General features: G+C 53.3%; 2 protein-coding genes across 4 annotated transcripts in view; one reads left to right on the top strand and one right to left on the bottom strand.

Annotated features, from left to right (window-relative positions):
- Nucleotides 1–6920, top strand: part of TNKS (tankyrase) — a 127259-nt gene extending 120339 nt beyond the window's left edge. For all 3 annotated transcript variants that reach the window (XM_075929204.2, XM_075929203.2, XM_075929205.2), the window contains 3 exons: nucleotides 20–206; nucleotides 1017–1173; nucleotides 4387–6920. In XM_075929204.2, coding sequence (XP_075785319.2) covers nucleotides 20–206; nucleotides 1017–1173; nucleotides 4387–4473 — 431 coding nt within the window. In that variant the 3' untranslated portion in view covers nucleotides 4474–6920. The remainder of the gene's footprint in view (nucleotides 1–19; nucleotides 207–1016; nucleotides 1174–4386) is intronic.
- A 6057-nt stretch (nucleotides 6921–12977) lies between these two features.
- Nucleotides 12978–23838, bottom strand: DUSP4 (dual specificity phosphatase 4). The gene is made up of 4 exons (XM_075929206.2): nucleotides 23354–23838; nucleotides 17423–17559; nucleotides 16821–17040; nucleotides 12978–16266 (listed from the first exon to the last, which is right to left on the bottom strand). Exons 1-4 carry the CDS (start codon nucleotides 23736–23738, stop codon nucleotides 15881–15883), a joined length of 1128 nt encoding a protein of 375 aa, XP_075785321.2. The 5' UTR covers nucleotides 23739–23838; the 3' UTR covers nucleotides 12978–15880.
- Nucleotides 23839–24536: the final 698 nt, after the last annotated feature.

Below are 24536 nucleotides of genomic sequence, written 5' to 3'. Positions count from 1 at the left end.
GTGTGTCCCTCTGTTCTAGGGTCCCCTTTTATCAATGCCATAATTCACAAAGGGTTTGATGAAAGGCATGCGTACATTGGAGGGATGTTTGGAGCTGGAATTTACTTTGCAGAGAACTCCTCGAAAAGTAACCAGTATGTGTATGGCATTGGGGGAGGGACTGGCTGCCCAACACACAAAGACAGATCCTGTTACATCTGTCACAGGTAAGTTTTCAGTGGGTTTGTGTACAGGGGAAAGGCACCCTTTGTCTCCTGTATACTTCGAAGGTCTGGCGTGGAATGGGCTGCAGAGACAGACTAGCCATGCAGGCTTGGGCGTGGCACAGAAATTTAGGGGTTTTACACTGTGCCACGGCTGAACAGAAAGAGAGATAAATGCGGCAAGGCCTGAAAAGGCTTTGAAAATTACATCTAGACGTGGAGTTGAGAGGAAATATAAATAAAGAGAAAGGCAGCTTATGAATAAAGCTTGAAATATCAGGATTGAAACTGAGTGAATCATAAATAATAGTGATTGGATGCCGAGCAGTCTGTAAAGTTGCTTATGCCTTCAGGTGTAGTGTCTTATGCTGGCAGAACAAAACTGGATTTATTGCTCTTAACCTAAGAGCAGGGCAAATATTCATGGGTTTTGTGTATGTCGTGTATGCACAGGCTCTGCGTGGGGTTCGTAAGCTAGTGGCCTTGGCCTTTCTCCCTTTCTGAATCAGTCTTGGGAGAGAAGGATTTGAGCTGCCTGCAATGGCACAGCTTAAAATAAATTCTAAAGGAAATCTTCGCAGGCTGCATTTCACCAGACACATGTCCACATGCACCACTTTTCTGAAGCTTTTCCTTTCTTTCGTGTGTTTTGTTTTAAAAAACGTGTTCTTAATTTCCTTTTGTAAAGGCTCAGGGAATTGGATTTTGAGAACTTAAGCATGTTCCTGCATTTTGAAATCACCCGTAAGGGTTACAGTAGTCGTCCGCTCCCAGGAAGATTTGTTTTAAGTGCTGTATTTGTTTTTCTCTTAGACAAATGCTGTTCTGTAGAGTCACACTTGGAAAATCCTTTCTGCAGTTCAGTACTATGAAAATGGCCCATGCCCCTCCTGGACACCATTCTGTCATTGGCAGGCCCAGTGTGAATGGACTTGCATATGCTGAATACGTGATCTACAGAGGAGAGCAGGTATGTGGATCATAAATAGGGCCCCTCATTTTCATTTATTCATTTCATTTTCATTGGAGTTAAATTGCCAGGAAAAATTATTAGCATTTATTACCAAAAGAGCAAAACCATGAAAATCAGTGCCAGAAAATGGTTAATCTTTCTGGGCAAATATTGGGATTTATTTTGGTGAATTCAAAGACCGAAAAAAAGTGTTCAGTAGCTTAATGCTTTGAATTCCGTTCATCAACATGGTTTGCTACAGAACTAAAACAGAACTCAACACACAGTGCCACCTCTATGTTTACAATATTTTTCTAATCCTGAAAGAAAACTTAATTTAAATAAACTATTTCCTGTTGTAGATTTATAAATGTTAGCCTATAAATATTTACATGTAATGATTGAGCCACACCATTTGTAGAACGTCCATCTCAGCTTCATCCTTTTCTTGGGTTTGGAGGGTTTTTAAATTTTCACATATTTTGTTGTGTTCTGAAACATTCTGATGCATACTCCTGTGGGGTGTGTCCTTCCCCCCTCCCCCCCATTTTACTGTATTAAATCTTTAAACTGTTGCTTGCTAGCAGCTCAGTGTGCGCACATGGTGGGTGTGAGATTCATCAGTACGTTCAGATGCACACACTTGAGAGCTTGTGTGTGTGGCTCTTCTAGACTAACACATAGGTGTAGCTCAACAGGCAGCTTTGCATGTGCACACAGACTGAGGTGGTAATAGAATATGTAGTTCTCATGCAATGGGTTGTATTTTCCTAATTAAATGAGTTTATTTGAATGATACAAAGGCAGGGTGAAAATCTTAACAGAATTAATAATACTTTGTGTGAAATCCAGGAATTTTTCAGTAAAAATTAGTTTGAAGTGAAATCAAGGGAGCTTAATTACATGGTATGCACGTGTAGTCAGTGTGTTCCACGCCAGGGACAGACACTAGTGCTGTGTGCTTGTCTGATAACAGTCCAAAGAGTTCCCCAGTTACGTACAGGTCAGTGCCCCACAACAAGTCTTTTGAATCCAGATCCCCAGCTGGTGTAAATCCGCTTAGCTCCTGTCAGTTTTCATGGTGCTACGCAGTTCTGCACAGACGAGAGTCTGGCCTCTGTGTAAGTATCCCTGTCTGGTACTGCTGGATACGGGCTTCTCAGAGTACATGACTGGCCTTGTAGTGACAGCAGAGGGCACTGACTGGCCCTGGCCCTGGCATGGGGCACTGACTGGCCCTGGCACGGGGCACTGACTGGCCCTGGCACGGGGCACTGACTGGCCCTGGCACGGGGCACTGACTGGCCCTGGCACGGGGCACTGACTGGCCCTGGCACGGGGCACTGACTGGCCCTGGCACGGGGCACTGACTGGCCCTGGCACGGGGCACTGACTGGCCCTGGCACGGGGCACTGACTGGCCCGGCCCTGGCACGGGGCACTGACTGGCCCGGCCCTGGCACGGGGCACTGACTGGCCCGGCCCTGGCACGGGGCACTGACTGGCCCGGCCCTGGCACGGGGCACTGACTGGCCCGGCCCTGGCACGGGGCACTGACTGGCCCGGCCCTGGCACGGGGCACTGACTGGCCCGGCCCTGGCACGGGGCACTGACTGGCCCGGCCCTGGCACGGGGCACTGACTGGCCCGGCCCTGGCACGGGGCACTGACTGGCCCGGCCCTGGCACGGGGCACTGACTGGCCCGGCCCTGGCACGGGGCACTGACTGGCCCGGCCCTGGCACGGGGCACTGCCCGGCCCTGGCACGGGGCACTGACCGGCCCTGGCTCTGGCAGCACAGACAGCCGAATGTTGAAGGCGTTTCTGGCAGGCAGTGGGGGCAGCCGTGTCTCTTACTCCACAGGCACCCTTAGGAGCAGGTGAGCTGTTGCTGCACAGTAGCCCATTGCCGTGCAGACAGGGAGCAGGGCGCAAGGGGCTCTTCCCTTTGTGTCCGCGTGTGTCATGTTCCAGACTCGGTCTGGATGAAGTGGGATGAGAGAAGCCGTTTGCCAGGGGAGTGGTCACGGTGAGCAGCGGCAGGACACTTGTCCCCACAGTGGTCTCAGAGGAAACCTGCCGCCCTAGAACGCCATCTCTTGGTCTGGAGCCAGCCATGCCATGGGGGCTGGCACGGCAGGGAAGCTGTGTGCTCAGCACCCTGCCCGTAGTGACTATCCTCTGCGAGTGTTGGCAGGTCACAGCCAGCACTGCCTAGGGCTCCCGGACTCTGTTATGCTCTTGGGAGAAGTACAGCAGCAGCTTTCCTTACCCTGGTGCTTGCTCGGGGAGAGACGCTGTCTGCGGTGTGCTGGGGGGCCATTCACCCATGCCATGGGAACGCCCACATGAAGCAAAACCCTTTTCATTTCAGGGGCCCTGAATGTGTAAACATTTGGACCATGAGTACGTTAGCACTCAGGCCCACAGCGCGGAACACAGGAAACCTGGCTCTTTCAGTTCTGTGTCCACGGGCGTAAGCATGTGGCTCTGCTGCTGCTTCCCTTCTCCAGAGAGCTGGCACTATGGCAGGGGAGCTGGGGCAGCGGTTACACAGAACAGCCTGTACTGATCTGCCCCCATACAAAGCACAGCGAGAGCGCGGCGGGGAGGGGGAAGACGTTAATACTAAAACCTCAGTGTGACCCTAACTGACGGGTGCTGCCCTCAGCCTGACCTCTTGTGTAGGGGGGTCCGCACTCAGCAGTGGGAGCTCCTGAGCAGGTGTCAGAGGAATCACAAGACTCAGGGGCAGAGGCAGGCTGTGGTCAGACCCGTGAGCAGAGCTAGTACCGGGCAGGAGCCGGGGCAGAGGCAGGCTGTGGTCAGAGCGGAGGGCAGAGCTGGAACCAGGGCAGAGGCAGGCTGTGGTCAGACCAGCACTCTGGGGACAAGTCTGGTGTTGCAGCAGGCCGAAGTCTGTGTGATTGCCCAGACAACTTCTTGTGGCAGCCCCTGAGGGTAGGGGAGGTGGCCACTCAGAGGGCCATGGGGTATTGTCACTCTGGCTGCCTTGGGTGGTGCTTCCTGCTGCAGCTCCCCTCCAGAGTGCTCCCTGGTGTAGCTCTGCATGGCCTCCTGGGGGCTCTGTAAGGATCACAGCTGTCCCAGGCACGGCACACCCAGGTACCTCTGTAGTACTTCAGCAGTGCAAAACCGGCCAAGGCAGAAGCAGTAACGTGCCGTCCGTACCCTTATGGAAAGCAATGGTCTGTTTCTCTGCTTGTTTTCAGGCTTACCCAGAGTATCTCATTACATACCAGATTATGAAACCAGAAGCTCCGTCACAGACTGCGACAGCAGCAGAGCAGAAGACCTAGTAACTGTGGAGTGGTGAAGCAAGGTCGGATTTAATTCTTGGACTGGATGGCATTTTGTTTCTGAATACCAATATCGTATAAAATTCTTGACAACCTGGAAAGAAGCTGTATGTCTTTTCTAAAGCATTGCTATATTGACAAGGGTAATAGGAGTAACTGACACATACTCAACTGCTACTGTTCCTTTTGAGGAAATGTTTACAAGGGATTGCCTTTTTACAACATATCTCAGGCTCATTCTCACTGCAGTTACCAAGTGTAAAACAGCATTGCATTGATCTAGACTTTGGGAACATTATGCTACTAGTAGAAAACGCTACCAGTACAACTCCATATCTTAAATTTTCACACACTACTGTTCTAATGTTTATTTACAGATAAATTGAATTAAACACATAATTTCTTTTCAGCACACACAGTTCAACTTATTGTTGAAAGAGATCTTAGTCAACTATTTATTTTACTTCTTTTGTATTGTGAACTTGAGCCAGAACCTTCTTAAAGATATTTTGCACAAAGTCGAGTTGACTAAAATCATTAACAATGCAATATGAGTTTCTTATCCAAGAAGGGACTAGGTCCAATTCTTCAGCGTAGGGGGGGTTTTGCACTTTTATGAGCAAATGTTGCTACAGGCATAACCGTAGGGTGTAAACCAATCAAATTTCAGTTTGCTGCTTACGCTGTCAGGTTTCTAGGGAGAGTGTTAGTGAGCTTTGTGCACTTCGTAAAGTGCTTCTTGTGCTTGGTAGCACTTCATGAAGAGGTCAGTTTCCTCTGCTGACTCCAATAAAAATATCACAGTGTGACTGAAAGGTTAAGAAGATGCTATAAAGTACAATGCAGACTGTGAAATGTTTTCAGGCGACAGCGGCATATGATTCAATAGGAGCAGCTCCGTGAGGGGATGGAAATTAGTGGATAAATAGCCAGAAGATTTGTGTGCATGATATAAATTCTGGTTCCTGAAAGACACCCAGCAGCTGGCTATTGTAAAGCAACAAGAATGGATTACGGTATGTTGGGTTCAGGTTGTATCTTCATGCGCAACATCGCAATTGAAGCACAGGGGTGATGTACAAAACAGATACAAACATTTATTCCTATCAGCGTATAATTGGTGTTAACCATCAATTAGTAGGGACTGGGGTTTATCTGAGAACAAAGCCAGGCGTTGTCCTTTCTAATCATCTCCCTACAACTTTCGGTGTGTGTTGTCAGAATGGGGAGGGTAACTCTCTCAAGCACTGCTTAGCGTAATACAACACAGTGTCCTATGTCCAATACAGAAGGCATACATTTGACAAAAACAACATCTTGACTTCCTTTTACAACTTTAACGTTGGAAAGGAGGAGGAAGTTGAAAATCAAACCATTTTAAAACTCTTTTTGAATAGGCTGTATCACCGAGGGACATGGCAGCATTTGTTATGCAGTGACTTTGGAAAATGTGTGTCTGAGAGAGCTATACTTTTTACGAGTGCATAACCGCCAGCCATATTACACTGCACGTGTTACGACTCTTGCATTAATGCATTTTACCTCCAGAAAGTATTGAAATGATAGCTTAGTGTATTGCATTTAGTTTACAAAATAAAATAGTCTATCTGCAGATAGGATTTGGAGAAATCTGCTGATAAAATAAGCCAAAAAAAAATCTGGGCAGAGATTTCAATATAAAAAGACACAATTCTGCTAAAAGATTTTTGTGGAGAACAAATTTGACCACTTGTAAAATTAGTTATTTGAGGCAGCCTTGTTGAATTGCTAATCCTCTTTTGCAGTATCCCGAGAAAAAGATTAGAAGCAACATTTCCAGTAAGCATCAAACTTTCCTTTGTTTTGCTTAAGTCTCCTGTGCTGGCACTGGACATATGGTTCTGAGTTTGGGTTTGCGAGTTCATTTAATACACTACGTCAGCCCAAACCAGAAGGAAGAGACAGCTGTCCTTTTAATTAAATTTCATTGACTCCAGTTGGGTGTTTGTGTTTGGCTACTTGTTTAATAGTGTTAGAATTCAAATGATAACAACTAGGCTTTGAAGTTTTGTACTCAGTTAGGGGACTTTTTATTTTATTTTTATTTTAGTTAATCAGGGGTTGCGGATGTGCCATCTGCAGTAGTTTCAGATAGCTGTTAAAATGCATATTACCTGCCATCCCTTGTTAGACATAGTTTTAAATGGTAACACAGTTGTGCATCTTAGTTAAGCAACACAGTTAACATGGGTGTAGATGTTCAAAGCTTTACAGCTTTTAAAACAACTCTAGGCCTGATTCTGATGATGTTTGTTATTTCCGATGTACTAATTGAACTAATGGTTGCTCTAGGTTTCAGCTGGAGCTCTAAACGTCTAGAGGACAAAAATGTGGTCCGGTATCTTTTAACTGCCAGTGTTATGTATCTGATGTTCTGTGCAGAGTAAAGGTGCTATGTGAGGAAACCATTTGCAGTGGTTTTTGTCTTGTAATCCCTTGATTGTGTAACTCTTCACGGCCAAAAGTTGAAGAAAGCACGTGGCTAGTGCACCTACTGAAACTCATTCTCATCTCACAAGAGCCTGGTCCTGTTCTTGCCAGAAGAATGGGGGGTAGATCCTTAGCTGCTGTTCGCTGTCCAAGCTTCACTGATGGCACTTGGCAGTTGAGGATCTATCCCCAAATGTCCCACCCTCAGAACTGCTTTCTGGAGAGTAAGTCCTGAAACAGCTCACCACGTTCCTGGTGGAGGAGCCAAATGCTAGGACTGGTCAGAGAAGCTGAGCAACTTAATTTCATGTCTCTCAATTCTTTAAAACAGCATCCAGGTGCCTGGGCCTCAAATGTGGCCCAAGCACACACATCTTTCATCTCCACACAGCCCTACCAATGAGAATCCTCGCTGCTCCAGGATATGGCTGCAGATGTCTCCATGTCAGTATGTTTGTGTCTCAGCACACCCAGACCACTGCCCTTCTGAACTTCTGGCACCCCATGGGGGCATGTTAGAAATTCAGGGTAAAACCTGGGTTCCCCCCATGAAGATCAGCCTGGCCACCCCATCAGCAGTGCATAGACAGCTTCCATGGGTGTTTGTGGGAATTGCGCACACCCAGCTAGCAGAGCAGCCAGGCTCCCAAGGGTCCGATCCTAGCAGATCTCTTTCTGGAATGCTCTTGGTGTTTACAGGGCCGGTACACCTGCCGCATGGGGAAAAGGAAGAGGTCAGATGTCAGGGCTCCCAGCGTTTAGCACTGTCCCCTTTGAGACAATGCACTGTGACACTTCAAGATCCTTTTGTGACATCCTCAAAAATCAAACCCCCACTTACAATGAAAGTGCCATTTCTATTCTGTCACAGCAGTTGTTTCGGTGAGATGGATACTTTCGATATTTATTGTACAATGCACAGTATGGTGCTGCAGTCTGAGTGCTGTGAACAAAAGCTCCATTAGGATAACAGAAACAAGAGTACAAAACCGTAACCTGTTTGTGTCTGCGTATCTCTTTACGTCCCAGCTCTGTTGCAACCTATTACTGCACACTCAAAGAATGGTGTCTTTCTAAACTCCGCCGGGATGGCCAGACCGCCTGTGATCAATCCCCTTCCTATAGAGCAGTCTATCACCGGGCGTGGCAGAAGCTCCTTTGTTTTACTTATGGACTTGTACTTTGGCTGCTTGGGACCAATTGAGATTAAGCTAAAATTAAAAATTCTGTGTCAAAAAAGCATCATGAAGCTGTTTTCTGTCAGCCCCGGCGAGAGCGGAAGCGAATACAGAGGAAGCGCTTGGTGACTGACGATGGACAGTTGCTAAAAAGAGTTCTCCTGAGAGTCTCACTACTGGCGAGGGCAGGCAGGGAGTGAGTCTGCTTCCAGTGGGCTTAGGAGGCTTTGGTGGATGCCAAAGTGTTATGCAACCATGTGGTCTGACATATGCTTCAAGGACATGATCCCTGGTGCTGGGTTTCCATTCGAGAGCCTTGTGAGAATTGCAACCCATTGTAGCTTGCTAGAATATTGCCAGAGTCCCTTGATTAAACCTGGACTCATGCTGAGGAGTGTGCACGTGATTTCTTCACATATCTCGAACTCCCGTATGGTTGCTAGCCAAATATCATCCAAGTTTGCCCATAACTGAATTTGTACAACTGGTGGAACAAATAATGGGCAACAAACAAGACAGTCAAGTTATTTGTAATGCCTGGAATTTGGGGTGAGGAGATGCTGTTTGTTGGGATCTGACCACGTTTTGCAGGACATTTGTCTGTTCCCTTGCTGCCGGTAGGCACTAAAGCATGCAGGTGCAAGTTCAGAAATCCAGCACATACCTGATGTCTTGAGCAATTTTTAGACCAATATTTGAGTTTGGGGGACCAATAAAGAGTTGGCGGACAGAGATTCGTACACCAATAAAAGCGCTCAGTGATGGAGAGAGCCCTCCAACCCAAAGTGCAGGACACCGCCTCACCAGTCCTCGCCTGCAGCCATCTCAGGTATGTGGACCTCTTCAAAAATGGCTGCTGAGGAGCCTGGTCCAACAAAAACCACCAACTGGGCTTCACCTTCAGAAAAGCAATCCCTGTCTGCAGAAACTGCACCCGGATCAGCCAGGTCCTGGACGTCCCGAGGACCAGTGCTGATGTGACTCAGTCTAGGTATGTCCCTATAAAGTCCCTTTGTGGGGTGGGGTCAGGGTAGATTTCTGGAGGCTGCTCTGTATCTAGATTGGTAACTAGGGCTAGAGGGGTGTGAAGCGCCTCGTCCTGTGCAGACAGTTGGCGAGAGAGGAGACTGATCACACCCGGTTGGCGAAGATGTGCGGCTGTAGTAGCCAGCACGGTGGCTGTGGCGGGGGCAAAGGGAAGTACCTTGCGTTGGGAGTGTAAGTTGTCACGGGTGAATGGTGGGAACCTCCTTTGCGCGAGGTGGATCAGGACATGACAGTAAGTGTCCTGTAGGCCAAGCGCCAATCCTGTCTGCGATGCAGGAAGTATGGTTGCTAGGGTTACCCTTGAAGCACTGCGTTCTCACAACCATCCAGGATGGGCTGCCCCCTGCCTGTTTTCTTTGGAGTGAGGCTGCCGTGCAGGTAGAACTCCTGCCCCTGTGCTGACCCAGTCCTGGTCCACAGCACCTCACGGCCGGAGATGGTTTCTCTGCTGCTGAAGCAGAGGCTCAGGAGAGGGGTCCCTGGAGAGGGATGGGTAGGTGGGATAGCAACAAAGGGGATGGAATAGCCCTTCTGTGCTATGTCTCAGGCAATGGCTCTCCAGACAGGGTAAAAGGGGGTAAGGAGATCCCCAGAGCTGGAAAGTTACGGTAACTCTGGGACTGAAGAATGCAGGGCTCTCCTTGCCTTGCCCAGCACTTCAAAGCGTTTGACTAGAAGTGGAGAGCCGAGACATAGACAGTTGCTCCTGTGTCTGACAGTGTCTTGCCTGGTGCTGCTTGCAGCGTTGGTCGTCATTTCATTGAGGCTGGGTGCATGGGGCAGGGCAGGCTCGCTGGGTGTGGAATGTGCTGTTGCTTTTTGTTTGCAGGGATGTAGAGTCCCTGTAAGGAGATGGCTGTGCTTGCTGTCAACAGTTCTTGTCCCTAAGTCCTCTATCGCCTGCACTTCCCTGCGCAGTCGGAGAAATGGAGCCAGGAAGCCGTGCTTGTGACAACGGACATGGTGACAGAGCAGGCTGCCGTGTCGGCAGAATCCAGAAAAGCCTGCGGGGCAGTTCTGGCAATGAGGAAACCTCCTCCTGTGTTGGCTTCATATTGTGCTTTTCTGCCAGCTGGGATGCGCGCAGTGGAAGAAGACCTCTGAGAACAAATGTTCTGTGTCCTTGGCCAGAAATGCAGAGCAGTTTGCTATGCAAAACCGGAGACTCGCCAGTGCAGACAAAGAGCTCTGGGCAGTTCCAGCCTTTTCATAGGAGATGGCTTAGGTAGCTGTTGCTTCCCCTGTGATTAACTGCCTCTAACAAAATGAGTTTGGAGTAAAGCGAGTAAACAAAGCTCTGCTCCTTCAGCCCGCACACAGATTCCAGCCATGGCTCCGCGGCTCGCCAGCCAGCTGACCAGCGCCTTCGGACAGGTTTTGCAGGCTCCATAATGGAATGGCAGCATTACTGAATAGTGGGATCGTGGCTGATGGAGAAGCTTGTAATGCATGTCAGCTTGTGCTGAGTCTGTGGTAACTCAGCCAGGGAGATAGCTAAGGAAGCACCCGCTCCTTTAAACAGATCTTGAAAGGGTTTGAGGGGAGGAGGCAGTATTAGTGTGTTGGCTGGAGAGGAAACTGAGGTGCCTGTAGGGGAGAGTCACCCTCTTGCCTGTCTGCGGATTCTTCAGCTTCCTACTTCAGCAGTTCCAGAGAGAACCGTAGAACCAAAGAACACTAGGACTGGAAGGGACCTCGAGAGGTCAAGTCCCGTCCCCTGCCCTCACGGCAGGAGCAAGCACCATTGAGATCATCCCTAGCAGGTGTGTGTCTAGCCAGCTCTTAAATCTCTCCAGGGATGGAGACTCCACAACCTCCCTGGGCAATTTATTCCAGTGTTTGACCACCCTGGCAGGCAGGAAGTTTTCCCTAATGTCCAACCTCAACCTCCCTTGCTGCAGTTTCAGCCCATTGCTTCTTGTCCTGTCCTCAGAGGCCACGGAGAACAATTGTGCCCCTCCTCCTTGTAACACCCTTTTAGATGCTTGAAAAGCGCTGTCATGTCCCCTCTCGGTCTTCTCCTTTCCAAACTAAACCAGCCCAATTCTTTGTCTTCCTTCGGAGCTCATGTTCTCCAGACCTTTAGTAATAGTCCTGCCGTGAGGGCAAGGATTAGACTAGATGGCCTCTCAGGGTCCCCTCTAGTCTTCTGATTGTTCTATTCTTGCTGGCTGAGATTGTTTGGATAATAGGCACGGCGCGAAACTGGCGGCACGGCTCGGTTGCCCTCTGCAGCAGTGATGGACAAGGAGTGCATTGGAGGAAGCTGAGGGCTTGGGGTGCCCTTGCCACCTGTGGTGGATGAATTGGCCCTGCTCCACTGACACTCTTGGCTGGGCCCAGGGAAAGCAGCAAACTGAACTGGCTGAGGCGGCTGTGGAGGGCGGCGTGAGGAACAGCAGGGCAGGCACTGAGCACTAGTATGGCTGGAGCTGTAGAAGGCTGCACGAGGAACCCTGTGGCCAAAGCCCTCCGCTCGCAGGGTGAAGAAAGGGGCTGAGAGCCGAGTGAGATCCAGGGACACTGGCCAGTAGGGGGCAGTGCAGCCCTATAGGCTGGGTCTGGATGAGCCATGTGCTGAAGCCCGAGTTGGTTGGGTAACGGGCGCTCTGCTACCTGCGGAGGCTGATCAGAAATGGGCACCAGGGACCAAGTTGCCCCCTGCCCCTGGGAGCTTGGCTGGTCCTGGGGAGCGCGGGCAGCACGTGGAGACCCATACAGCTCTGCTGAATGGGCAGTACAAGAATGAGCGCGATTGGGGGAAGGAGACAAGGTGGCGCGACAGATGTTTGGGATGAGGGCAGGGCTGGGCAGTTGCTACCCTTCTGCACCCAGCCCTGCAGCACTTGCTGGTGGCCCCAGGAAGCACAGCAAGGACCCCGGAGCCCTGCAAACGGGCATGCAAGGAGCCCATGCAGCAGCAGGGAGGGTGGAATGGGCCGAGGACATGGTGGTTGCTTAGGGATGGCTGAGCTAGCTGAAGGGCCCTTGCCATAGGACCGTGTAGCTCCGCACATATGCCATGCAGCCAGGGGACACACCTGCAGCCTTGAGAATAAATGACAGGAGCAAATCCTGGGCTGCACAGCCAGGCCGTGTGCGGGGACCAGCCCCAAGTTCCAGGCTGATCCAGTAGCAGAGCCATTCTGGCCCTGCTGCTAGTACAGGTGTGTGGCGCCCACTGCACCACTAGTTCTTTCCCCAGTGGCACGGGCCTGGCGCCTTCTAGAAAAGCCAGCGCCTGACCACCCTTTCGCTAGCTGTGGCTGACAGGCTATAGCTACGTGCAGCCAGTTCTTGGCCAGCACAGCCCCCCATTAAAGTAAATCTGAGCGCAGCTCCTAGCCTGCTCCTCCACGGGACTGCCTGTGGGCGGGGCTTGTCAGTTACCTGTTTCACATGAAAGCACCCGAGAGGAAATGAAGGGTCGGGCGCTGTGCTCCTGCCTGAGCCCTGGCGAGGTGGGGACTTTAGCAGCAATTCCACAATGAGCTGGCAAGTGAAAGTGGGGGGATGGGATCAGGGACAGGGTGAGGGTCACAGAGCAACGTGGAGCAGGCTACAGCCACGTCGGGCAGCTCTGGGTCTAGCTGGGCTCAGCGCACGCAGGCCGCACGGCTACCTTCAAGTAAGCAAACAAGTGCAGGAGCCACGCTCACGCCCAGGGCCTACTCGGGTACAACAGGTGGGAGACCTGGCTCCCCCACAGACTGTGGTGACTGCCCCTTGGCAGGGCCTCGCTTTCCCCTGTCAGACGGGCTGAGAGCTGCGCTGCTGGAACACCCGGTGGCACAGCATGACTCCGACACGGCTGCTGAAAGCGTTTATTTCTCTCCAAACGATCTGTCAGGCAATAAATACAAACATACATCAACTTTCTAACACCCCACATCTAGGCAGCAGGAGTGCTGGGAGCCAGGGGCTGTGCCCAGGGATTACTGCATCACTCTGCAGATTTCAGCCCGAGCTGCTGCCTGGCTGCCCCAGGAGGGTCAATGCCACCTTGCTCAGAGGTGGCCAGACTGTGCAAACAGCAACAGCAAGAATCCTCTGCGGGGGGGCCACAGCACTGCTCAAGTGCAGGACAAGGGCTCTGGACATGGGAGGAGCCAGCACTAAAGCAAACACCCCCAGCTCTGTGCAGCGAGACTGGGCGTGGAGGCCGCGCCACCCAGAGAGCGGCCGTCTCTTGGGGGAAAGTGTTCACCTGCAGTCCTGCTTGCTTTGCACCCACGCTGGACCAAGAGGGGCCTGGTGACAGGACGCTTCTGCTGGAATCCATCCTGCCTGCTGCCATGCCAAGGGGTTAGCGCACCCCGGCAACAAGCCCTGCTTCTCTCTCTCCTCTGCCCCTGCTACAGGGGCAGCACTGGAGTCAGCCCTCAGCTCACTGCACAAAGCACCGCCAGCCACTGAGCTCCCCAGGGCAGGTGCTGCAAAGACAAGACGCCCAGCTGGGTCTTAGTGGTTCGTGGTGCCTTTAACTGGTTCTAGGCAGGGACTCTCCACACCACCACTGAACGGCTGTTGCCAGTGAATGGACAAGGGGCAGAGGCTGGAGGCGTGGGTCACTGACTAGCTGGTGAATTGACCAGGGGGAGAGATGTGCAGTGCAGTTTTGCTGCTAGCTGCACTCTATGGGTGTGTTTAGACTGGCAAGATTTTGCACAAAATCTTGCCGCCTGTCTACACTGGCCATGAGTATTTGCGCAAGAACGCTGACTTTATACTGTACAAAACCAGTGGTTCTTGCGCAAATACTCCGCCACTCCCGCTCAGGGATAAGCCCTCTTACGCAAGTATTCTTGTGCAAGAGGCCAGTGTAGACAGCCAAGTTCAAATGGCCATCAGAGCTTTCTTGCACAAGAGAACGTCTACTCTGGCACGGATGCTTTTGCGCAAAAGACATCCATGCCAGTGTAGATGCTCTTGTGCAAATACTTTTAACGGCAAAACTTTTCTGTTAAGTATTTGTGCAAAATCTTGCCAGTCTAGACGCAGCTTCTGAGAGCGCTCCATGTTTGAACAGATCAGCCCCCTACAGCCTGGGCACGGCGAGGCGCTACAGTTCTGATGTGGCGCACAAATGAAGGGGCTTTGCCAAACCCCAAAGCTGTGCTGGCAAGACAGTTGCACATGCAAATGTAAAAGCAGCTGGCACCTGCAAGCACCCAATTCTGACTGCAGCGCTGCTGCCTCTATCGCATGTTTGAGCCAAACTATCTTCATTAAATTCACTGGTTTTTAATACAAGGATGAATTTTCTGCTTCCCCTGTTGGGGCACTGAGAGTTTATTCCAACACTAGCTCAGTCAGGGGACAAGAACCTGTTTACGGTGGGCTGGGGGCAGGAGAGGAGACACCCCTGCTTTACACTAGCACTTCCTTCTCCCCCGACATTTCCAGCAGTACTGGGGCTCTGGAACCAATGTGCTCAGCTGTGCAACTGCTCCAGGGAGTCTGACAAAACTGAGGCACAGAGCCGGGGGGGGGGGGGAGGAGACAGCTGGAAATGCACTCGCTGAAGTGCTGCTGCTTTGTTTAGCTCAATTGGGGCTTGCTCCCATGGGTCTCTCCACAGCCAGACACTAGACAGCACGCTCTGGCAGGGCAGTCTCAGCCCAAGCCAGCTTGTGTGCACTGCTCAAGTGAGTCGTCGCTGCAGTGCGGCCCCAGGGCAGTCTGAGCAGCAGGATTGGGCCTTGCACCCTGATGGGTGTGTGAGAGCCAGCATCCGCCCTGCAGCATGGGAAAGGCCTGCCCCAGTCACAGCCAGGATGGCCCTAGCAGAAGGAGAATCTGCTCTGGGATAAAAAGGCTCTTCTGATTTGGGGATGAACAGTTCTGGAGCAGCATCCTCCCGCCAGAGATTACTGAGCACCACAATGTGCTAAGGGCTCCAGCTTGCCAGCAGGGCACTTGCCTTAGAGATCCTGAGGCGGGATCCCAAGCAGCCAGGCCAGGCCCTCAGCTGAGACCACCACAGCTCATGCCAGGCCATGCAGCGCTCGAGGAGCAGGGAGTGCAGAGCAAGTGCACAAGCAGCAGCCATGCCCCAGGAAAGCAGCCAACAGCACCCCACGCAGGGTGAGGAAGGGGAGGGGATACAATGGGCCGTATCCCCCACAAGCGCCCCCCTAAGCACAGAGTCTGTTCCCTGGATGGAAGAGTCCGGGCCATAGTGACGAACTCCCACACGTCTCCCAGCACGTGGGAACCCTACAGGGTCTCCTCGCAGGGCGGTGCAGCGGATTTGTGCCCTGGCTGCTGAGACCCGCCTGTTGTGTTCTAGAACCGGCTCTGAGGGCCCACACGTCACATTCAGTCCCTGCAGCCTGCAGGAGGCTCAGCTTGGGTTTTCACAAGTCTGCTTTCGATCACGGCTCCTGCCCTGGCTAAAACGCTTCTGCTGGGTGGGGGGGACCTTTTATTAAAAAAATTAAAAAACCAAAACCAGGCTCTTTGGGAAATTGTCATTTTCTTCCCCAAACAGAACTGGTCAGACACATTGTCAGGATTTCACAACTTCAAGCCTCGCTGCTTAAAAAAAATGAGGTAAGAAATGTCTGAGGGAGCAGGGCCCCCGCAGGGCTGGAAGCGGGCGGCAAGCCAGCCGTTATTGCTTGCGCTCCAGGGGCAGGGCAGGCGCCCTCCATTATTGCAGTCTCACGGCGTGAGGTCGGCCTCCTGCCTGCCGTAGTCTGTGCCCGGCCCTAACAGCTGGGGGAGGAGGTGATGGGGCTGTGCAGGTAGGGCAGGCTGCTGGGGGTCGTGTGCATGCCCACGGAGACCGGGAAGCTGAACACAAACTGGGAGGCGGGGGTGGCGGAGGCCTTGCCCCGATCTCTCAGGGCTCCGGAGGGGCTGGCTGCCTCAGCGGCGCAGGAGGTGGCCAGCACTTGGGACTCAAACTGCAGAAGCTGCCCCATGAAGCTGAAGTTGGGGGAGATGATGCTCCTGCGCTGTTTGACAAATTCAAAGGCCTCCTCCAACTTTACGCGCCTCTTCATCATCAGGTAGGCCAGGCAGATGGTGGCCGAGCGGGAGATGCCGGCTTGGCAGTGCACCAGCACCCGGCCGTGGCAGCCCTTCACAGAGTCTGGGGGGAAAGGAGGAGTGGGTGAGCAATTCACACTCCCAAGGCAGCCAGAGCAGACCCTGCTGACGGGACCCCAGCGACGAGCGCTGCACAGACCAGGGCGCCTGTAGGGTGCAGCAGCCCCGGCCCTGAAGCCCAGATGGGAGCAGAGCCACAGACGCCCGACAGCTGCGTGTCAGGCACCTGTCTAACCCGGGCCCCCAGCGTCCCCACCTTCCATTGGGCGCGTTAGGGCATTGGACAGTGGTGCTGCTGTCTGGGAAGCCTGTAGCTAGGGCCATTGGCAAACGTGTCTCCTGGCCCAGAAGGGAAACCCCATTAGCTCCTTCCCCCCTCGAGTGCTGTGACCTGCCAGGCCGCAGGGAGGGAACGGCAGACAGGAGTCCCCACGGGCCCCAAGCAGACTGAGCATGGAAGTGGGAGCTGAAAGAGCCTCTCCCCCTGCCAGCCAGCTGGAGCCAAGGAGCAGCTGAAGCCTGCAGCTCCCCCCCTTCCCGCACTGGGCCAGACCTCACAGCAGCACCTGGCGTGCCCAGCCCAGCCCAGCCGCCTACCTATGTACTCGATGGCTTCCATGAACCAGGAGCTGATGTCAGCCTTGTGGTTATCCTCCACCGGGATGCTCTTGTACTGGTAGTGCCCTTCGAAGTGATTGGGGCAGTCCGACGAGACGTTCAAGAGGGCCGTAATGCCCAGAGTGTCCAGCATGTCCCTCCGGGCTGCGTGGTAGGCGCTGCCCAGGTAGAGGAAGGGCAGGATTTCAACAGGGCCTCCCTGTTTGCAGAGAGCAAGAAAGTGTACGGTCAGCAGGCACAGTGCTGGGAGGAGGCTGGGAGCAGCTGCAGATGACAGCCAGCAAAGACTACGGCTGCAGGAGTCGGGGAGTGCTGGGAGCCGCCTGCCAGGCCACTAGGAACTGACACACTGCGCTTCTGGGAACGAGGCTCTCGCCCTCGCAGGGCCCATGAATCCACCCGCCTCCAAGCATCAGGCCCCAGGCCAGCAGGCTGAATACAGCCGCCCTTCCCCTGCAAGGCCCCTCGCAGGAGGGACACGCTTCAGAAGAGCACAGTGGGCGGGGCCACGCTGAGCGCCCGCCCCCCCGGGTGTCAGGGCCAGGGAGTGGCATGAACGGGGTGCTCGGAGCGGAAGATACCTGGTCATGCAGAGGGGTCCCACAGGTGCTGCACCCCAGGTCCGTTGGCTCCGCGCTGGCAGGGGCAGAAGTGCTGCTCAGGGCTTTCGACTTTGCACAGAGTTCTGGGTACTCGGAATAAAACCTCTCGTAGCCGCCTGCAATGGAAGAGACCGGCATGAGAGGTCATGGGGACTGCCATGGCATTGGACGGGGCTGCAGGCCCTGCTCCCAGCAGCCCCTCTGTCCCACCCTTGCCACTAGCCCTCACTCCTGCCAAGTGGGTGCCAGGCATTTTTGGGCGCGTGGGACCGTGGCAGGGCAATTGGTCAGCAGTTTACACCCATGGGGGGGGGGGGAGCCCTCTGCCCATGCAGCAGGGCAAAGTTTCCCTTCAAAGGCCCTGGACTCCAGCAACTGAAAAGCCAGCTGAGCAGCCGAGGGCTGGCTCAAGTGGGAATGAGGAGCAGAACACCAGGGCAGTGCCGGCTTCCCAAATTAAACTGGTGGGGCCATGAGCAGGCAGCTTCGGTGTCACTGTCAAAGGGTGGCATTTGCAGAGGCCGAGTCCCTTTCCAAGCCAGGCTGGCTGCTCTGCCATTTCCGCTCCAGTTCCTTCCTCAGAAACAGGAGTTTCCACCCTGCAGTTACAAGCTCCTTGCCTTCCGCCCTCGCGCTCCAAGCCCCAGATACCTCTTGACAGTCCAAAAGCTCAAGGCCAGCTCTGTGTGTGAGAGGAGGGGGAAGCAGGCGTGTACTTTGCATCTCATGCAAGTATTTGCACATTTGTGGAGCACCTGCCACATCCACCGAGTGCATCCCTCCCACTCCGCCCCACGTCCGGTTTTGCCACCACTGCAGGCTGGCTTTGGGCAGGGAATCGGACACTCAGCAATACGCTCTGGATCCGTGCTACCCTTTCACTGCACCGCAGGGCTCTGCTCAAAGGAGCTTTAAACATTTCAAAACCTCTTGGCCCCGTTCTGCCAAGCGCTGCAGCTTATGGGATCAGAAAATGCTTATTCCCTGGAGTAAAGGGTCGCAGTATCGCGCCTGCATATCCTTATTAATAAAGAAAAGCCACAAACAGATCTGATCATGCTGTGGGAACAGCGCATTGGTTTTCTGACTGTCCCTGGGATATGCAAGCACAGCTGGCTTCCGTTTTCCTACCAGCAGACAAAACAAAGCTGCTATTGATTGGCTCTAGTGCAGGGAATCTCAAATGTCATGTGGGCTGTTTACCTCCATGGACTTTTTCTCTCTCTCTCTTTGAAATGCTAGTGACCTTCGAGTCCTTGTAAGTGCTGACCTCTGTTTAAAAATCCATATTGTGCCTGTAATTAAGCTGTTTTATCATCACAGCAGGAATCTAGCCAGACTAAAGCCTTTGCTTTCTAGGCTAGTTGCTGAAACCTTAATCCACAGATGTGGATCATCCCAGGCAGAGTACTGCAGTTGTTCCAATTATTGTCCCTTGGTGGCAATTTCTATCAATGCTAGCAGACTTTACTTGGCCTACTTTTCTCTTTTCAAGGTACTGCCCCAGGTTAGAAGTGGAGTAGGCGAAATAGAGCAATAGGTGGATTTCACCGTCTGCTTAGTTTTTGGATCTTTTCAGCCACTAAAGAGACCACCACATCACATTCTCATGTAGCCTTATTGTGGCAGATCCAGACTTTGCGCCTTTCCTTGTTGCCTTTGAGGTGTAACTACATAGCATAACCAGCAGCAAAAAAAAACTATTGCACAAAGCAGAAGACGACAACACCCATTGTCCAACACCCACCACAGGACGGGTGAGCTGGCAGATGCCACAGTCATAGGAACACCCCTGCAATGGAAGGAAGAACAGAAGAGTGCAGGAGAGTTCACTGTCAAGCTGGGGGAATGCTGCATGACCCCTTTTCTTCACAGCTGCCGGGACTCCTCACAGTCACTGTTGTGCTGTAACACTGGGTGTCCTGGTTTGATATCTATGAACAGATTTTAAATAAGGCTCTAGGGCTTAGACCTTGATGTCCTCACGGCCAGGGGAACCCCCCAGACAGACAGGGGTTCTGTGCACGCATCTGATGGCAGAGCAGAACTGCAGTAGCAGAGCAGGTTCTCAGCCAGCTTCCAGGTGGCACTTCTGTCCTCCATTTGCACAGTCTGATGACCCCGGGATGGAGTCCTGGCCTCCCTGAAATCGAAGGTTCTTGCCATTGATGGCGATGGGCCAGAGTCAAAGCTCCCAGTAACTGCAGCCCAAAGGAAGCTGGACAACAGCGACATGCTCAGAGCCCAGCCTACAGACACGTTGCCTGGGCCACGCTGCTTGGCTCTGCCATGGGTTATGCTCTCAGTTCCAAAGAAAGGTTGGAATTCAGGCCTGAAGCCGGATTGCACTGGTGGTAAAAATGGACTAGAAATTGGCACTCCCTGCATGCACCTCGCTGGAAATGAGACCTAGTTAGGACACAGGCCCAGCTTCCGCAAAGCACTGACCATGCTGTTGTAGGTACGTGGCCCAGCCTCATCCTTGTTCACTCCCTATTGAAAGTCAATAGGATTTGAGTCTATCTGCGAAACCAGCGAGGAGTCCCATGGCACCTTGGAGACGAGCAGACTGATTTGGGCATCAGCTTTCCTGGGTAAAACCACTTCGTCCTCGTCTTTTAATCGGATTTAAGCACATGCTGGATTGTTTTGTGGAATCAAGGAATATGCTCCCTGCACAAGATTTGCCGCCTGAGTTTAACAATCTGGTGCGAACATTTCACTCCAGCCTCAGGTTCTGCTACTTGTATAAATGAACAATGTTCCCCTAACCCTGTCTCTTGATAAGCAGCCTCTGTATTAAAACTGGGGCTGTAAATGAGTAGTCAAGTATAGGATTCACCAACAAGCCTAGGCTCATTTGCTAATCCTCTTGACTACTCACATTTCTCCCCCCCCCACACACACACACACTTCCTGCCTAAGGCAGGGGGAGGGGAGGGCAGAAGCCCATGCTGGGGGAAGCCAGCTTCAAGTCCATGCCCTCCCACACTGGTTCCATGGTGCCGCCTACCCCTCCCTCTATCCACTGCCAGACCAACCTCTGTCCGTGGCGAGCCTAGGCTGTTGCAGACAGAGGCTGCTTTGTGGCAGCCTCCTCCCACCCCCACTCCTCTCAGACCAGCCTTGTGGACAAGGACTGCTGCCACCCCACCCTCCTGCCTCTGGATCAGAGGCAGTATCACAGGGCAGCAAGCAGCCAGGCTGCGCAGGGTCCTGGTTTTTAATTTGGCTCCCCTCGCGGACCAGCTGCTGCCTGCCTCCCCAAGCTGCTGCCTCTGCCACAGTGCAGAGAGCTCCCTATGAGTGGGGCCACATTGCATTGGCTGCTGCCCTCACCCCCGGAGTATAGGGGGTCAAGTCAAGTACCTGCTAGCTAACATCCCTAATGGAAATGCTGCACTTCCTGACAGCCCGCACCTTACAGCGGGATCACAAGTCATACATACCAAGCCACTCAACTGCAGCAGCTGCAAGATGTGGGCTGGCAGGGTCATGTATAGAAGAAAGGTTTGGAATTACAGGCTCTCAAGTCTTCGCTATGTGTTTGGGAAGACATTTTGGTGGTCTTGTCCTCCAGTTATTCCAGCTGCAAAACTGCTCTGAAGTGAGGTTTTTCTGTAAAGCAGCTACCACATGAATTTGATTTCTATAACACTGAACCATGCACAATTTAAGATGACAGATTAACGTGAGTTCAACATAAGTTTGGGGTCAGATATTGCTCCCAATTACTTCATGATGAGCAGGGTTACCCCTCTGCCCCCACATCTTAAATATACAAACACTCATACATCATAGGTCTGTCTTGGAAAAAAGTGGTAGAGATTTTACATAAAATCTGACACTGAAGAACCAAAGGGACAGTTTTACAGAAAGGAATAATTTGGCCAAAAACCAACTGGAAAGAAACTAAGCCAGTCCCAACTTTTTTGTTTTGTTTTGAGATAATCTAGTCAATATACGGTATTGAAATAACTTTTCAATTTGCATGTATTTTTATCCAAAGCAGAATGGCTTATAATTAAAAGACCAAACATTTATGCTGGGTTCCACTGTGAGAGAATTATTTATTCTTAGAAAAGCTACTGCTGTTTTTACTGTAGTATTTGACATTTTATGTTGTACTAGCTATATTTAACTAATCTGTTAATGGATCCACCACCATCTTGGCATGCACTGATCACTAAATAAAACCAATTAAACTTGTTAACTGAAAGACAAATGTAATTCCATTGGGCTCTCGTAACACAGACATAGAAGTGGAGGAAAAGTTTCTTAAAAAAGACAATGTGAGGGTGTGAAGCTCTCATTCCAGTTTGCATTTTTCCTTTTTTAAACCGTGACTATTGGAGGTAGTTTAAAAAAAAAATCAGCAACAGACAGTCCACTTCTAGATGTTTCTATGACAATGAACCACGCTTCCAACTATTTTGTTACAGCAAAATCCGGCTACAGCAATTGAGCCAAACCAGCATCCCAATGCGAACAGAGTTCATTTTAAAAAAGGGTAATTTGACTCCTATTTCAGATTAGTTCTATGGATCCAATCTGAAGATCGGAGTTGTTCGGTCATTACAATCCATCTCCTACAAGTAGCAATCTGCTTTACAACTGGACAAGGCTGAAGAGCCCCAGGAAAAGAGAACACATTCTAAATACATCTACATGGAGCTTGTTGGAGAACAAAATTATTCCTGAAATGTGTATAACTTTAGTGGACTGGAGAGAGAGACTAAAGAACCCTTAACCCCAAAAGGGAAAAGTCGCCCACACTCCCATTGAGGCAGACATTTGCTTGGGCTTATTCTGAATATTCACACACACACGCGGCTCCAACCTGGTTTATCCTAAAACTGAGGCTTTGCCTGTAAGAGCCCAGTGTGATCTCACTGTCTGTGTTACACATGAAAAATAATGGGCATTGTTCAGTGGAACTCATGGCAGGTGGAGAGCTGACTACAGCGTTGTTCTTATCCACAAACCCAGTTTGTGAGCAATCTCAGCCCGCGTGCCCAGCTCTAAGGAAAGGGGCTTTTTATGGTCCTAACGGGCTCCCGAGAGTGGACAAATTGAGGACGTGAACCCTCCTTGTGCACTGCCCAAGTCTTTTTGTATGTAGATCGCCACGTTATTCCAGGCAGCTACGGGCGTAACAGCAGGTTTACCCCGAAATCAAGCAGAGCTCCCGCCAAGAAGGCACATTCCTCTGCCGCGCCACCCGGCAGGGTTGTGAACAGAAGCGGACTGGGCTAGCTCGCTTCCAGCTGTCATTCTACCCTGGTAACACACACCCGGCTTAGGGGGGGCCTTCCGGGAAAAACAAGGGGGTGCGGGGCGAGAAATCCCTAGAGCCTAACTAGAAAAACCCCGCAACTCGCCTTCATGGTTCACCCGACGGTGACCAACAGCTGACCGTTCAATGGGCAGGACACAACTGCAGCAGACAATCGCCCCACTGTTCCGTGGGGCCCACCATAAGCCCAGGCGTGCTGCCTAGCTGGCTGGGCGGCCTCCGGCTAACAAAGGGGGGGGGGAGCGGAAGAATGAATGGAATGTGCCCGGAGTGTGAAAGGAAGGAAGGAAACGCAGGTTCCGGCCTCCCCTCGCCCTACCCCGGCGCAGCAGCGCAGCCCCCCTGCCCGTCTTCACGCACACCGCGCAGCCTGCTCCGGCGTGGGCGGTGGTGGAGGGGGGGCTAAGGCTGCGCTAAGAAACGCGGCGAGTCTGTCAGCACAGGCGCCCCATCCCATGGGCGGCAGGGGGTCTGCGGCCCTCCCCCCTGCAAGCCAGGCCAGACAGAGCAAAGGCGCCGCCTGCCCCCCACACACTGCGCAGAGACTGCAGGGGCCCTGCCCGCTTCCCACCCCAGCCTGCCTTATCCACGGCCCCGCGCCCCGCTTCTCGCACCTTTGAGCAGGCTGATGTCGGCGCGCGCCGTGTCGCGCCGCAGCGCACGCACCACCAGCCACACGGTGCTGTCCTCCCGGAGGCTCTCGGCGCGGGCGCTGCGCTCGTCGTACAGCACCACGGCGGCGTAGAGGCCGGCGCGCAGGCGGGCGCGCACCTCGGGCTCGGCGGGCGGCAGGATGTGCTCCAGCCCCACGGCGCCCTTGGCGCGGCGCCGCACGATGCTGTTGCAGCGCACGTTGAGCGCGCCGCGGATGTGGCCGGCGCTGTGCGCCAGGAAGGGCCTGCAGTCCAGCATCAGCGTCGCGCAGCGCCCGGGGCCCGGCTCGCGCCGCGCCAGCAGCCGCCGCAGCGCGCTGCCCTCCACCTCGCGCAGCTCCCCCATGGCGCGCGCCGCCCGCCCGCGCGCCAGCCCGGCTTTACAGCGCCCGGCCCCGCCCCGCGTCGCCGCCTGCTGAATGGAGCGCCCCCCGCCCCGCGTCACCCCCCTTGAATGGAGCGCGCCTCGCCCCGCCCCGCGTCACCCCCCTTGAATGGAGCGCGCCCCGCCCCGCCGCCTGTTGAATGGAGCGCGCCTCGCCCCGCCCCGCGTCACCCCCCCTTGAATGGAGCGCGCCCCGCCGCGCCGCCTGTTGAATGGAGCGCGCCCCGCCCCGCGTCACCGCCATTCACAAAAACCGGCGGGGCGGGCTGCATTTCTCTGTGAATGGGCGGGCGCGGGTCCGCGGTTGACAGTTCCTGGGCCTGTGCGCGGCGCGGGGAAAGGCCGGGCTACAGCGCCTCCTTCTCCACCACGGGCCGCCCCACGCGTGGCCCCTCCCGAATAGAGCGGGCAGGTCCCCCGCGTGTGTCTCCGTGTGCGCAGCCGCTGGGCGGCCTGTGCCCAGGGTGCAACTCTCCGCGGGGGGGGGGGAGAGATTGTGCCTGGCTGCTCATTCAGCGCTCTCCGCCTCCCAAGCTGCAGGCGGGCAGGGCAGGGCAGGGCTCGGCTCGATGCGATGCGATGCGGTGTTGTCCAGAACAGCAATGGAGGCGGAGCGCGTGGGCGGGGCTTCCTGTGCGCCAGGTGGGGGGATTTCCGTGGGAACGAGTCTCCTAGCAGCTCTCCCCTTTGCATTGCGTCATAAGAACGGCCGTACTGGGTCAGACCAAAGGTCCATCTAGCCCAGTATCCTGTCTGACG

The sequence above is a fragment of the Pelodiscus sinensis genome, chromosome 4 (genome assembly GCF_052426305.1).
Source record: "Pelodiscus sinensis isolate ZL-2025 chromosome 4, ASM5242630v1, whole genome shotgun sequence".
In the NCBI taxonomy this organism is placed as follows: domain Eukaryota; kingdom Metazoa; phylum Chordata; order Testudines; family Trionychidae; genus Pelodiscus; species Pelodiscus sinensis.
This window is presented reverse-complemented; position numbering and strand designations above follow the sequence as displayed.

What these genes read in the sequence shown, in the direction of transcription:
- DUSP4 (XM_075929206.2), bottom strand. Translation starts at nt 23,738, where the DNA reads ATGGGGGAGCTGCGCGAGGTGGAGGGCAGCGCGCTGCGGCGGCTGCTG. An exon ending in GGACCCCTCTGCATGACCAG is followed by an intron (nt 17,041 to 17,422) that starts GTATCTTCCGCT and finishes CTCTGCAAACAG; the next exon opens with GGAGGCCCTGTTGAAATCCT. An exon ending in GGAAGCCATCGAGTACATAG is followed by an intron (nt 16,267 to 16,820) that starts GTAGGCGGCTGG and finishes CTTTCCCCCCAG; the next exon opens with ACTCTGTGAAGGGCTGCCAC.